A 13,347-nucleotide genomic window follows, 5' to 3' on the forward strand; every position below is an offset into this window, starting at 1 on the left:
ACTTCTCAGTGGATTTTAGTTTGTACAAAACTTGGCTGCATTCTCTCGGACTGCAAAAGGATTTCAGGATAAGTTCCTTCTCGAATGGCCTGACTGGAGACTGGGAGGCATTGCAACCTCCCAGTAAAACTTTGAAATTTCTAAAATCTACAAAACAGCACTCCTAAAAATTCACCCTTGGAAATAGCTGTTCAGTATTTTTTCTGAGACTCTCCACCCCCAATTTCATCAAAGAGCAGGTCCCTGGCCTATAAAACTTCAGCGCTAACAGCAAAGCATGGCAAATTCATAAACAGCTCAAAGCAGGGTTATGTAACAATGCCTTAGATAACTAGTGTGGAAATATATCTGGTAAGTGAAATACAACACAGGTTTCAATACAATTGTGGCAATGAGCAGCACAGCATCACTTCTGATCGGCGGGATGGCGGTCGATGTTTCAGGTGGGTTTGGTGAGCGCAGGGCGTGACGGACAGAAGGCCACGGGAGCTCCTGGCAGGGTGGGTGCGTGCTGTGGAGGGGGGACCCGTGGGGTGACCCGCACCCACCAACACCCGAACGGCTGCTGGGGCTGTGAGCAGGACCGGGAGCAGCCGCTGGCAGCTGAGGAGCAGGTGAGGAACAATCCTGGTCAGTAGCTCTGGTCCCTCCAGGTTTTATTGAAGAAAAAAAAAAAATCTTGCCTTCAAGACTGGCCCCTCGCTCCCTGCGCTTTACTCGCTCTCACGGCCGCCTAATTTTGTCTTTTAATACGCGGCACAAGCCACGCTTCTGAACGAAGAGCAGACTCGGGCTCGCCGGGCGTCCCGCAACGCACAAAATGGAGGGCGGCCGGGACTGCACCTCCCAGCGCGCCCTGCGGCGCGGCGCCGAGACTTCATTTCCCAGGCGGCGCGGCGGCGGGGGAGGCGATGTCCGCCATCTTACCGCTCCCTCCTCCCCCGGTGCGGCTGGATTGAATGAGCCCGCTGCCCGCCTGCCCGCGAATTGAGCGCCATGTCAGGCACCCCGAGCCGCGGCACCCCCGGCGGGACCCCGCTGTCGCCGACTCGCATCTCCCGCCTGCAGGAGAAGGAGGAGCTGCGGCAGCTCAATGACCGCCTGGCGATTTATATCGACCGTGTGCGGGCGCTGGAGCTGGAGAATGACCGGCTGCTGCTGAAGATCTCCGAGAAAGAGGAGGTCACCACCCGGGAGGTACGGCCCGAGGCGGCCTGCTGGCCCCCGCCCGCGGCTCTGGGGCGGGAGGGCGAGCGGCGGCGGCCCGTTGGAGGCGTTTGCGCCGCTCCGTCCCGGGCCGAAGGTCCGCGGCCCAGGGGTTCGGCCGACCCGTTCCCGCGCGGCGCCTCCGCCCGCCCAGCGCGGGGCGCGCTGTGGCGGCTCCGCGCGGCCGCGGGCTCGGCGGCGCCATGCGCGTCCCGCCGCGCCGTTCCCGCCCGGCTCTGGCCGCGGGGCGAGGGTCGCCCCGGGGCAGTGGGTTCTGTCAGTGCCCGGCCGTGGGGCTCGGGGCTGAGGGCGAGAGCTGGGGGGGGGGGCGGGCGGAGTTGTGCGTGTGTAGGGGGGGGGGGTGTTGTGGAGATCCAGTTCCCGCCTGTTTCTGTGTGGTCCCTCGGGGGCTTGTCAGGAGCTCTCGGGCCGCGACGTTGGGCAAAGAGGCTGCCGGTAACACGTTAGAGGCGGCTCAGGCCGAGATCGTCACCCAGTGAAAATTCGACACCTGGAAGGACCCCGGTGGCGGGAGCGGGCCGGCGTGGCTGGCGGCGGCCGGCCGTGCCGGGAAGCGGCTCTGGGCGGCGGGGCGGGCGCGGCTCTCCTCTGGCGGTAGGGTGGCGGTTGAAGTCGCACGGTCCCCTTCAAGTTTCCTCCAGGTGGGGCTTGCAGCACTGAATACCGTTCTCGGGCTCCTCTGGGTCTGCGTGTAGGTCTCACCCGCTGCGGGCTGGTTCTTTGCTGGAGTTTGTAGTCTGTCCCCCGTGCAGGCTGAGCCTTCTCGGTGTACTGGACCCCATGCTGAGCACATGCGTCCTGTGAATTGTGCCAACCTGCATGTTACTTTTTCTTTACGGTCCCTATCCTGACGGCTGATGTGATGAGATGAAAAATTTGAAAGGGTTTAGACTAACTTTGCTTCTCACCAGAGGAAATCTTTCTTAGTCCCCGGAAATGCTGGGAATCAAATCATTGTAGTGTGAGCTACTCTGATCTGCCTCCTGTGATCTTGGAGGCAAAACTGATTGATCCTTTTTCCTAAGCCATGTTTTGCTTTTCCCTCTTCTGTCGTATCTGCTTTCCCCCAGGACTCTCCTTCCTATATGGAGGAAGGATGTAGTCAGTGACACAGCTGGGGACAGTCCCACCCATCCTGTACCAGTCCAAACCCCCTTTACTCCATCTGTTGGAGGCAATCTACAAAGGTGTCCCACCTCTGAGATGAAGTTAAACTTATGTGGAAAGCCTGAAGATAACAGCCTTTACTGTAACTTGTGTGATGCAATGGATTGCTATGCCACTGTGTAGGCTCCCCCCACCCCCTTAAGGGTCTGGTTTGAGGATGCTAGGGGTGGTAGGAGGAGGGTTTGAATTAATTTAGTTTAAGCACACCAGATATGATAGTGTCTTGTTTGGGGAGTGGTTGGTCTACCTGCGGTCAGTATACATCTGGGATTGAAGTACCTTTAAAGTCCCTTTGTACCACTTAATGATATAACTTTAATGTTTTCAAAATAACTAGATATTTCTAAACATAAAACATGGCTACATCACTTGTCCTGCGTGAAATCATGCTATAAACAAAATAACCATGTCTGGTTCAGGGAGCTTCTAAGTTGTAGATTGCTGGAGGCTAGAAGGAGTATATGTTTTAAATGTAAGAGGCAGAATGTAATTCTATTGACAGCACACATGTAAAAAGAGTAAGAACAGGACAAGCAGGCAACATAGATATAATCTCATATTTTTTAATATGAACATAAACCAACTCATAATAGCAGTTCTGTGTGTTATCATTTCTGGAAAAATACTCTGATGCAGTAATCGGAAAATAAACTTGAGGATTTTGATACAAATATTTTGCTTACTTTGCTCTTGAGCTTTCCTTCTTAACTTTTCTTCTAGACTTCAAAAAAGTCCTAATTTTTAGGAAAAACTGTCAGGATTCCTCAAGCTGCTCTTTGACACTTCAGAGACAATATAAGATGCTTCAGCTAGTCTCTGGACCACGCTTGTTAAGTGCTTCCTCCATTGCTTTAAGACAGCTTTTTTAATTCTTTACATATGTCCAGAAAAGGAGACTTTGTAGTCTTATTGTTTTGATGCAGGATAGTGGACTGGTTTAGGACTCTGGGAGCAGTAAAACTTAAGATGACTGTCACATTTTCGGTTTACTGGAATGGGAGAATCCTGTCCTTTCACTTTCAGGACCAATCTAGTAAACTGGATTTTCTGCTGACAGTTCAGTTTTCTTGTTACGCTGTTAGAATTTTTGTTCATTAAATGATTAGGCTTAGCATGAAATAAGATATTAATTAAAAATAAACACTTCAAACCCCACAAAAAGCCAAACAAACCCCAAAGCAACTCTAACTTCTGTGTAGAAGCATGGTTAAGTGTAGTCCAGTGATATTGGCTTAACTGTTCTGGCTACATCATCATATCTTTATATTAGCTCTACATGCTTAAAATAGACTATTTTCTTTTCCCTGGGTGTTCAAGATGAAAATTCCCCTTGGTTATCCTCAACTGTTTGTAAATTTGAGACAGATTTTTTTTTTTTAATTTTTTTTTTTTAGCTGTCTATATATTCTAATATTTTTGGCTTATCTCTGGTAGTGGCAGGGAACACCATCTGCCACTGTGGTAGATGGAATGATGCATGTTGTGGGATGGCAAGCAGGAGTGACTGCTCACCAGTGGGCTCTATGTTAACACCTGAGACTTTTGCCTTGAGAGCAGGTGATGGGTCCATAATCTAAGGCAAATGGGAGGTTGAGGATTGCTATGGCAAGCAGTAGACAAGAGTATGTATCATGAGAGAGATGTTTGTCCATTGCTTGTCACTCCAGTATCCCACAGTGACCATGTCTGAGAAAGGGGCTGGGGTGAGACCATTACTGACATCCCCTCCCCTCATCCCTGTATGCGTGGGAACAAAGGGTTGGCATTTCTGATCTTTTCAAAGCTCTGGTTTAGGGGAATATCTTCTAGATGAGAGAAGGTCTGCTGATGCTGTTCAGGCAAGGACCATAGTCACTGTTGTGCCAGAGACTCTTTAATCATTAGCTGATCAGGATGTTCTTTTTTCCTTGTTTTAATCGCCAATCTGCATAAGATAGAAGAAAGCAGCCGCTTTCTCCTCCTCTGTTGGGCAATCTCCTTAGTTTTACAGACCACGGCTGTATCATGGCCTTGGAACAAAATAACTCCCGTAGCTCTTTTTGAGGAACACAGGGCTGCCACCTCTTAACAGTAGAGATAAGGAACTTTGCAGAACTTGAGATTCATCTTTAGCCCTCTACTAATTATAGCCCTTTTCCCTGCTTTTCCTAACCCTGTCCAATGCTGTTCTACCTTTACTTGTTTGCAACAGGCCTCTAGAGAAGTAAAAATGTATACAGTAAGCCCTCAGAAAACTACAAAAAAATATTTTGCCTCTGTAGCTGGGGGAATCTATAATTGTCCTCATTCTTTGTTTGCTGTCTTGCATGAATCCCCTTGTGTAGCTTAGCTTATGACAGAAGAGAAATTTAGCTCATCCCCTTGTTTGTCTGCCTCCCTAGTGTATGACTGATGCTATTCTCACTGTGTTGGGGTCACTACTACAGTAACCTAATTTGTGAGGCTGGGAGGGGGAATACTGGAAGGACTAAGAGTAAGAGAGTCCTAGAGCTCTCCTCAATTCCCTTTCTACTAACTCCCTGCCCTCCCCTGCAGTGCTTATGATTGCAGCCTTCTAGAAAAGATGTTTTGATGGGCATGGGAGGGGTTACTACATTGTTCTAAGGACATCCCACTGTTCTCACCCACAGAAAGAGGTGTGGGGGGGGGGAAGATAAGATCCCTGGGAGCCTCACCCACTGACAGCAATTGCCCTTGTGAGAAAAGCAGTATCTACAAGGAGTACCCTCTTCACCTATGTCTTTCCCAGCTCTGTGGGTGTGATTGCAGGTGGCTGCAATCTCGTATGTCACAGCCATCAGAACTTTCACTGTGGTCTCACCTGGTCTCCACTTACCTGCCAGTACTGCAGCTACTGTGCCCTTCATGTGCACTGTGTGTAGTAACCAGAGCTACTGTTGTGACCAGGGTATGTGGGTCTAGTGTTGCCTAGTTGGCATCTGCAAAATACATGTTCAGATGCTCCTGTGGATGGTGGGTCACTCGAGTTGTAGCCCCCAAGACATGGGGTTAAATGGTCTTCTGGCACTATAGACATCATCTGGGAGGTGATATGCAACACACATCTTCATTGGTCTTGAGAATTTGACCGATGGTCTTGGCAAGTCTGAGCCAAGGCTTACTGGCAGTCCTTCGTCAGTCCACATCTGGTTGAATAAGAACATATTGAGCCACACCTGGTGGGAATACACTTATGTTTTGCACGGTAATGAGATTAACGGTTGTCGTGGTTTAACCATGTGAGCAGCCGCTCACTCACTCCACCCCCCACAGTGGGATGGGAGAGAGAATTGGGGGAAAAAAAAAAGGTAACACTCGTGGGTTGAGATAAGGACAGTTTAATACAACAGAAAGGAAGAAACTAATAATGATAATAATAACAATAATAAAATGACAATAATAATAATAAAAGGATTGGAATATACAAGTGATGCACAATGCAATTGCTCACCACCCACTGACCAATGCCCAGTTAGTCCCTGAGCGGTGATCCCCCCATCCCCACTCCCCCCAGTTTATATACTAGATGTGACATCACATGCTATGGAATATCCCTCTGGCCAGTTTGGGTCAGCTGCCCTGGCTGTGTGCCCTCCCAGCTTCTTGTGCCCCTCCAGCCTTCTTGCTGGCTGGGCATGAGAAGCTGAAAAATCCTTGACTTTAGACGAAACATTACTTAGCAATAACTGAAAACATCAGTGTGTTATCAACATTCTTATAGTACTGAACCCAAAACATAACACTATACCAGCTACTAGGAAGGCAATTGACTATCCCAGCCAAAACCAGGACAATGTTTCATCATCAAATTTGTCTAGATTCACTTGTGGTTGGACAGGCATGCTTCTTGCCTAGCGTGTAGGTTAATTGCCTTCTTGGCGTGTTCCCTGTGTCTTCATTGAGTGAAGTCCTGCAGCTTTTCTCAAGTGATTGCTGTGGGAGGGTCTGTGTTCATGTGTCTATCCTTGAACTGCTGCACAGGGGACTTTGTTGAGTGCTTGTAGCCCAGGTTGGTAGGTTAAAGAGCATCCAGCAGTCCTGCCTGCCTTTCAGACTGTGGTATGGAAACATCTCTGTTTTATTGTTCTCCACATGCTCCCTTTCCTTGTCCCCTGTGTTGCCCAATTACAAACTTGCAGGCTCTTTTGCCAGCACAAGAGGAAAAAAAGTGAAAGCACATTCATAGTGCAATTTGTAGGGTATCCAACTTGGGTCTGTGCAGGAAGAGTTAGGCTTGGGTGCACATTGACATGTAGTGGGTCAGGCTGCAGCCTGTTTTCTGGTTCCTGCTGAACTCCGTTTTGAGGTTTTAGCTTTATTTCTTCCATTGCCTTCAGATGGGGGGAACGATGCACTACGTTTTCAGAGTGGAGGGACCCATTTGCTGGCCTAACTTGTTATCTGGGGAGGTTTGCTGCTTCCCGGGGGCTTCCATCGTGGACATTGTAGAGAGGCTACTGAGGCTTACTTGGCTGTAGGACTATTATCCCTGGTGCTCTTCCATGTAGGCACCAGCAATACTGGCAGGGGTGATCTGAAAAGTATCAAATGTGACTGCATGGCTCTGGATGATTGTTAATGGCATGGGGGCCTAGGGGGTGTGGGGAGGAGGAAGGGTTTGGGGATGGCTGAGCAGGTCCTGCAGAGCAACTCTGGATTGCACAACTGCTGTTGGCAACAGGATTTTGGTTTCTATGGCCATGGAAGCGCCTTTCAGGATTGAAGACTGCTTCAAAGAGACAGGATCCACCTGGCTAAGCAGGGCAAATGTATCTTTGCCAACAGGGCTGATCAACCTGCTAAGGAGAACTTTAAACTGGGAATGATGAGGCAGGGAGAGATTCCTCTCAGGTAAGATCAGGTGAGGAAGTGGTGGATGGGGTAAACAACCAAAAGGCCTGGGGTTCCGTGAACAGAAGAGAAAGCAACAGAAAAAGGATTAACTGGAAACACCCCAAGCATAGGTGCATAAAGAAGGAAGTGCCTACAGGACAGCCTTATGGGGAAGGCCCTCCTGCCCTTCCTGGGGAATCATCATGCTTGGGTGCCTCTCTGAAATGCCTGTAACACTAATATGTGCAGCATGGGGAACAAATGGGGAATGAGAAGTCTGTGGGCAGTTACAGAACTGTGACCTTATTGGGATCAGGGATGGCTCACATGACTAGAGTGGTATGATGGATGGATACAAGCTTTTCAGGAAGGTGAGGAGGGGGAGTTGCTGTTTACATGAGAGAGCAGTGGGAATGCCTGGAGCTCAGCCTAAGGACAGGTTATGAGCTAGCTGAGAGCTTGTTGGTCAGGATTAGTGGGCAGACCAAGATGGGTGACATTGTGGTATTTGTCTGCTACTGACCTGATCAAGAAGAAGAGGTAAACAAGGCCTCCTTTAGTCAACTGGAAGAAGCCTCATATGCCCTTGTCTTTGTGCTCTGCTGGACCTAATACTTAATAAATAAGGAAGAACTGGTCAGGGATGTTAAGGTCAGGGCAGTGACTATGAGGCGGTGGAGTTCGGGATCTTTAGAGGATGGAGCAGAGCAAAAAGCAGGACCACAACCCTGGATATTGGGAGAGTAGACTAGCCTCTTCAGGGCTCTGCTTGGAAGAATCCCATGGGTTACAGCCCTGGAGAGAAAAGGGGTCCATGAGAGCTGAGTTGATATTCAAGGATGACCCCTTCCAAGCTCACGAGTCGTCCATCCCAACAATCAGGAAATGGAACAAAGGTGGCAGGAGACCTGTATGGATGAGCAAGGAGGTCCTGACTAAACTCGGATATAAGGAAGGCTGATGTACTCAATGCCTTCTTGTGGTCAGACCAGCCTTCAGGAATCCCAGGCCCCTGAGACCAGAGGGAAAGTCTGGAGCAAGGAAGACTTACTCTTGGTAGAGGAGGATCAGGATAGGGAACATCTAAACAAACTGGACATAATTCCATGGGACCTGACGGGTTGCACCCGTGAGTGCTGAGGGAACTGGCTGATATAGTTGTGAGGCCACCCTCAGTTATCTTTGAAAGATTGTGATGATTAGGAGAGGTTCCTGAAGACTGGAAGAAAGCTAATGTCATCTTCAGGAGGGGCAAGAAGGAAGATCCAGGGAACTACAGGCCAATCAACCTCACCTCAGTTCCTGGAAGGTGATGTCTCTGTGTCTTTTTTTCTTCTTCATGCCTGCTTGGACTCTGCATGGCCTCTGTAGGGGCCTTTCATGGCGGATGTTGTTCAAACCTTTTGGGAGTCCAGGCAGACTGACTTAGCTCAATCTTCCCTTTCTGAATGCTTGTTGACTTGTCAAACCCTTGTTCATGTGCTTGTTCCCTTGTCCACTGCTTCCCTTTAAAGAAAGCCATACTGTGTGACTGTTTTTTCTCCACTATGTTGTGCTTATACGTGTACCTGCTACTTCTCTTCTTTTGTTTACTGGATCTGTCATGAATACCTGCTCACTGGTTGACTGAGCAAGTCCAGTAGGTTGCAAAACTTTTATTTTACACAAGTAATATTGATTCTTTATCAGTATGACTCTTAGTTGTGTGCCGTGTAATTCTGTTCTTCAGGTCAATCTCTACTGTACTGCCATGGACTTCAGAGTTTAGTGATAAGTAGTTTCTGTTTTAGAAACTTGTATCACATGAGCCATCTTCTAATTTTCTAGTAAAAAGTGAACTCTAAATGAGAGCTTAAATAACATACTGATTGATTTAGTTCAAAAAGTGGGCTTTAGAAAGCTGATAATACTTTCTAAACATGATGGTTTGTTACTGCTTGTTTTGTTGATCTGTTCTATGATACTTTCAACTGATGGTGAAGTGCAGAAATCTCTTGAAGACTTCTCTAGTGCAAATGTAAGTAAAAAAGAAAACACCAGAGGTTATGTTTTCACTGCATTATTTTAGGTGGTGGTTCTACATAAACTAATCGACTTAGGGCCATAGACTCTCATGTATGCCTTTTTCATGAGCAGAGCAAGAGTAATTACTTTCTACACCATTCATGAGTTGTTCTTCAAACTTTATTTTTTGGCTTGCCATGTTGTATTGTGATTAACAGAAGTCACAATCAATTTTATTTTTCTCATCTGTACATGACCAGCTTTTTCAAAAATGCTTTACTATGTCTCATATCCTCCTTGTTTTGACCATTTTAAAATATTTTGTATATGTAGTCTTTTTAGCCTATGATGATGTGTTTATACAATATCTTGCTTTCTAGAAGGATTTTATTAACTGCTTTTTGTACTTGTTTTAACAAATACCTCAGTGTTCCCTAATTGCCATGCTGAAACAATTGCAAGTCTTAGATTTTTTTTTTTATTTTTTTTTTTCTTCTTCTTTTAGCTTCTCTTGCTTCTGCAAGGATGCTGAAACCAAGTCAGCTGAGGTTCTTGAAAATATCTTGGTAAATCTGCTCCTATGTGCTGCTGAGAACCAGGTGAAGAGTTGCTTTCTCTCTTGTGGCTTCCTGGATTAGCCACTCCATGGCACTCACTACTTAGCATATGAAAATATAGCTCAGGTATCACCTCCTGGATTACAGCTTGGGCTAATTGAAACCTGTTAGAATTGCTGCATTTTCTGCCTCTCGGATCTCCTGTAATGTCCCAGTTTTCCTTTGTAGCTGATGGTCAATAATCACTGTGTAAATCAATGCTGTTTCTGTGTTCTGAATACTGCTTGCAGTTCTCTTAACCCATTTTAAAACATCTAGAGCCTGGAAAAATTGTGTAAGCAAAAGATGACAAAGGTAAGCAGAGCAGCAGAATAATTTCTGACCAGGAGCAAATCTGGAAAAGAGGTGAGAAGAAACCTGTGGTCTCGTAAGTCATGAGTCCAAACAAAGACATTTGTTCAGGAAGCAAATATGCAGCACTTCTCACAACACAAAAGTTAAAGGCATGAAATGAAATTATCAAGCAGTAGGTCTTAATCCACCAGTTGTGCTTGTATGATGCTCTCTGATGTTGTGGAAACCAAAAGCTAAAGAGATTTACAAAAGGATTAGACAAATTAACAGTATTTGGTGACTACTGGGTTTTGGTGCCTGGAAGCAATTTTTGGCTCAGGATTTTTTTTTAATTTTTTTTTTTAATTTTCAGAAGCTGGGAGTATATGTGAGTGAAGAATCATTGTATGTTTGCCTCGTTCTCTGTACTTGTTCCCTTCACCATTTGCTACCAGCTGCTCTTCTTACTGCCTTACACTGGAAGGATTGGCATAGGCTTCAAAGATGAGTTTGTATCTTTGTCTCCTGGTCCCCACATCTGAGAATGGGTTGTGGTAACCCAAGCAAAATGATGAGAAACAACAAATGAAGGAAGGAATTTGAATTGATAGATTCTACTGATAGAAGATGGCAAAAAATGGAAGACATAGACAGGTTATCTCTTGCCTCCAGTATTCTTTGGGAGTGTTCAAGGGCAGGTAGACAGTGTCTGGTGGCACTCTGCTCAGAAGTATGATGAGACAAAGAACCAGAGACAGGCTTCACAGTTGTCAGATACATTCGTTCAACTTCTGTTGTTGCTGTGGATACTGGCTGTTGTTCCTATTGACTTTTTTTTTTTTTTTTTTTTTTTTTTTTGTCCAGAAGGGGTATGTTGGCTTATCCCAGGAGGTCCTGCTTTAGTTTAGCAGCATCTTTTTAAGAATGGCTGGAAGTGTCACTGTACTAGAGACCAAACTGAGTAGCAAATGTAAAGTGATTAAAAAAGGGAGTGGGCAGAAGAGTGTCTGTAGAGTCAAAACAAAGCAAAATCATATGTGTACACAGAACAGAGGCACTTTTGGGACTGTACTTCTCTGGAGATTTTCAGAGAGTCAGTAGACTAAGTTAAGACTAAGTTACGTTCCTTCCACCAGAACAGAGTTTGAGGGGTGACGGTTTCAGGGAACAGAAACACTTTCCAGAATTTCTCTCAGTGCTGGGGTAGAAGGGTGCTTTCAATGAGTAACTGTCTTGGGCTAGAGTATTGTCAGGCACATAATACCAGAATAGTTCAGCTGAGCTGGCACTACTTGCTTTCCTTTGAGTCTACTGCTGCATTTGGTTCTCTCTTCTCTGCTTGACCAGTGCTGAAAATAAACAGGATCTTATTTTTTATGATCTAGAAAGACCATCTTGAACTGTCCTCCAGTTCAGTTTGATCATCTAAAACTTTTATCAATGTTAGCATGAATCCATATTCTCTTTGCCTCCTGTTGTTAGAGTTCTGGTGAGGTTGGCTTTTTGTTGGGTTTTAGGGTTTTTGTGTCTGTGGTGGTGTTTGGCTTTTGTGGTGTTTTTTTTTTATTCCCCCCCCCCCCCCCCCCCCCAATTGAAGGTGTTACAGCTCCCAGCTGTCTGCTGCCTCCCTGTGCTGGAATCTGCAGTGTGTCCTTACGTCTCAGTTATTTCTGTCTGCTTAGTGCATTAGCTTAAAATTCTAGTGGAAGTGCTTTTTGACTAACACTTTGGATTGTGAATTGGACCTGTGTGTTTCCTTCTCATGTTTGTTACTGGAGTAAGAGCAGAGAAGAGGTTAACATGCTGCAGGAGAAAAATACATACTAAGCTACCACAACTGGTTATGCCATGAATGAATCTGTCCTTTCTAATTAAGAAGCACAATCTCTGGTTATCTTTTTACCAACAGGTTCTGAAACGGCTTTCATCATGCAATTTATCATGCAATTTTTAGTTCCATCTAGCTATATTCTCTACACAGGAATTGTATTAAGTATTTATTCTCTGTTCAGAATATTGTTGTTTTGGTGGTGTTAAACTCTGTATTGTCTGTAATGCCTCAAAAGCATAAATTATTTTCTGCCTGTTGTATCACACCAGCAACACCTTTTTGTGACAGTATTCGCAAAAACCTAGGGAAAAAGGCTTTCTTCTTTGTACCTTGGCGTGCAATTCCAGTTTATGCCCTGGAATACTGGGAAGGGATTTGTCCTTGTGTCCTGCACTGTGATTTAGTGTGTGTCTCTGAACCTGCAGCTATACAGCCCCAAGTTCCTGGTACATGTCCTAGGGCAAGGTTTTTAGCATATTTAAGAGTTGAAGGGCAGATTGTCTAAAGAAGGGCCAGCATTAGAGAAGGAGTGTTGCAGGTGTAGTACCTGATGGTGCAGAATCAGTGCTTGACCTTTGGGCAATTGTATTTTATATTGCAATTTGCAAATACTGTAGTTTCACTCAAGGATCATCCATGATGAAAGGCTTTACAGACTTAAAGTCTCCAATTTTTTTTCTTGGCATTGTAGAGTGCTGTATGAAAGAGTTTAGCATAGTCATGGTACACTTCTTTGTAGAACTTCCTAAATTTTGTAACTGATAACATAGAGTTGTGTTGGCTTGTCCTGTAGACAGCCTCTGGCTATCGGCTATGGAGAAGAAACAAAACAAGTTGAGTAAAGCTTGAAAGAATTAATTCTATAAAGAAAAGCAGTAAGATTGCATGGATAGACAGCCAAGTTGTTTCTGGTATGTGGTATGCTTGTAAACTAAGGCTTCTCAACCCTCATACTGTCATTTTATTTAATCTCAGAAGTTTTATGAGAATATAGTCTTATCAGGAACTTAATTATATCCTGACTGCTTTTAATCAGTCTTTTTGAAGACCAGATGGTTGAGTCTGTCATTGGTGCTACTCCAATGTTGAAATAGGCGCTCCTAGAAATAGCACAGTTTGCTTTCTTGTTTCTACATTTTACGCTTTCTTAGGAAATTTCTCTTCCTAAAGTTGGTACATTCTGCTTTTGGCTCTTCTCACTCCCTGATTGCTCTGTTTCTGAATTTACATTAGTAATAGTTGTTCTGGTATTCTTTCATAGAAGCAATAGCAGCTATCTTATATGGTCTTGACATTTTAGCTATCTGATATACCTTTCAAATAATCTTGCATTCTAAAAAAAAAATAAAGGTCTGGAAGACGTTGAGGTGCCTTGCTGCAGTCTGAATGGCTGAT

The 13,347-nt window shown here is 45.5% G+C and overlaps 1 protein-coding gene across 1 annotated transcript in view; it reads left to right on the forward strand.

Annotated features, from left to right (window-relative positions):
- Nucleotides 1–850: 850 nt before the first annotated feature.
- LMNB2 (lamin B2) overlaps nucleotides 851–13,347 on the forward strand; it is a 42,466-nt gene continuing 29,969 nt past the window's right edge. Inside the window, exon 1 of the mRNA XM_030032175.1 lies at nucleotides 851–1,197. Within this exon, the coding sequence (XP_029888035.1) occupies nucleotides 997–1,197 (201 nt within the window). The 5' untranslated portion in view covers nucleotides 851–996. The remainder of the gene's footprint in view (nucleotides 1,198–13,347) is intronic.

This window comes from Aquila chrysaetos, chromosome 12, assembly GCF_900496995.4.
Source record: "Aquila chrysaetos chrysaetos chromosome 12, bAquChr1.4, whole genome shotgun sequence".
Classification (NCBI taxonomy): Eukaryota; Metazoa; Chordata; class Aves; order Accipitriformes; family Accipitridae; genus Aquila; species Aquila chrysaetos.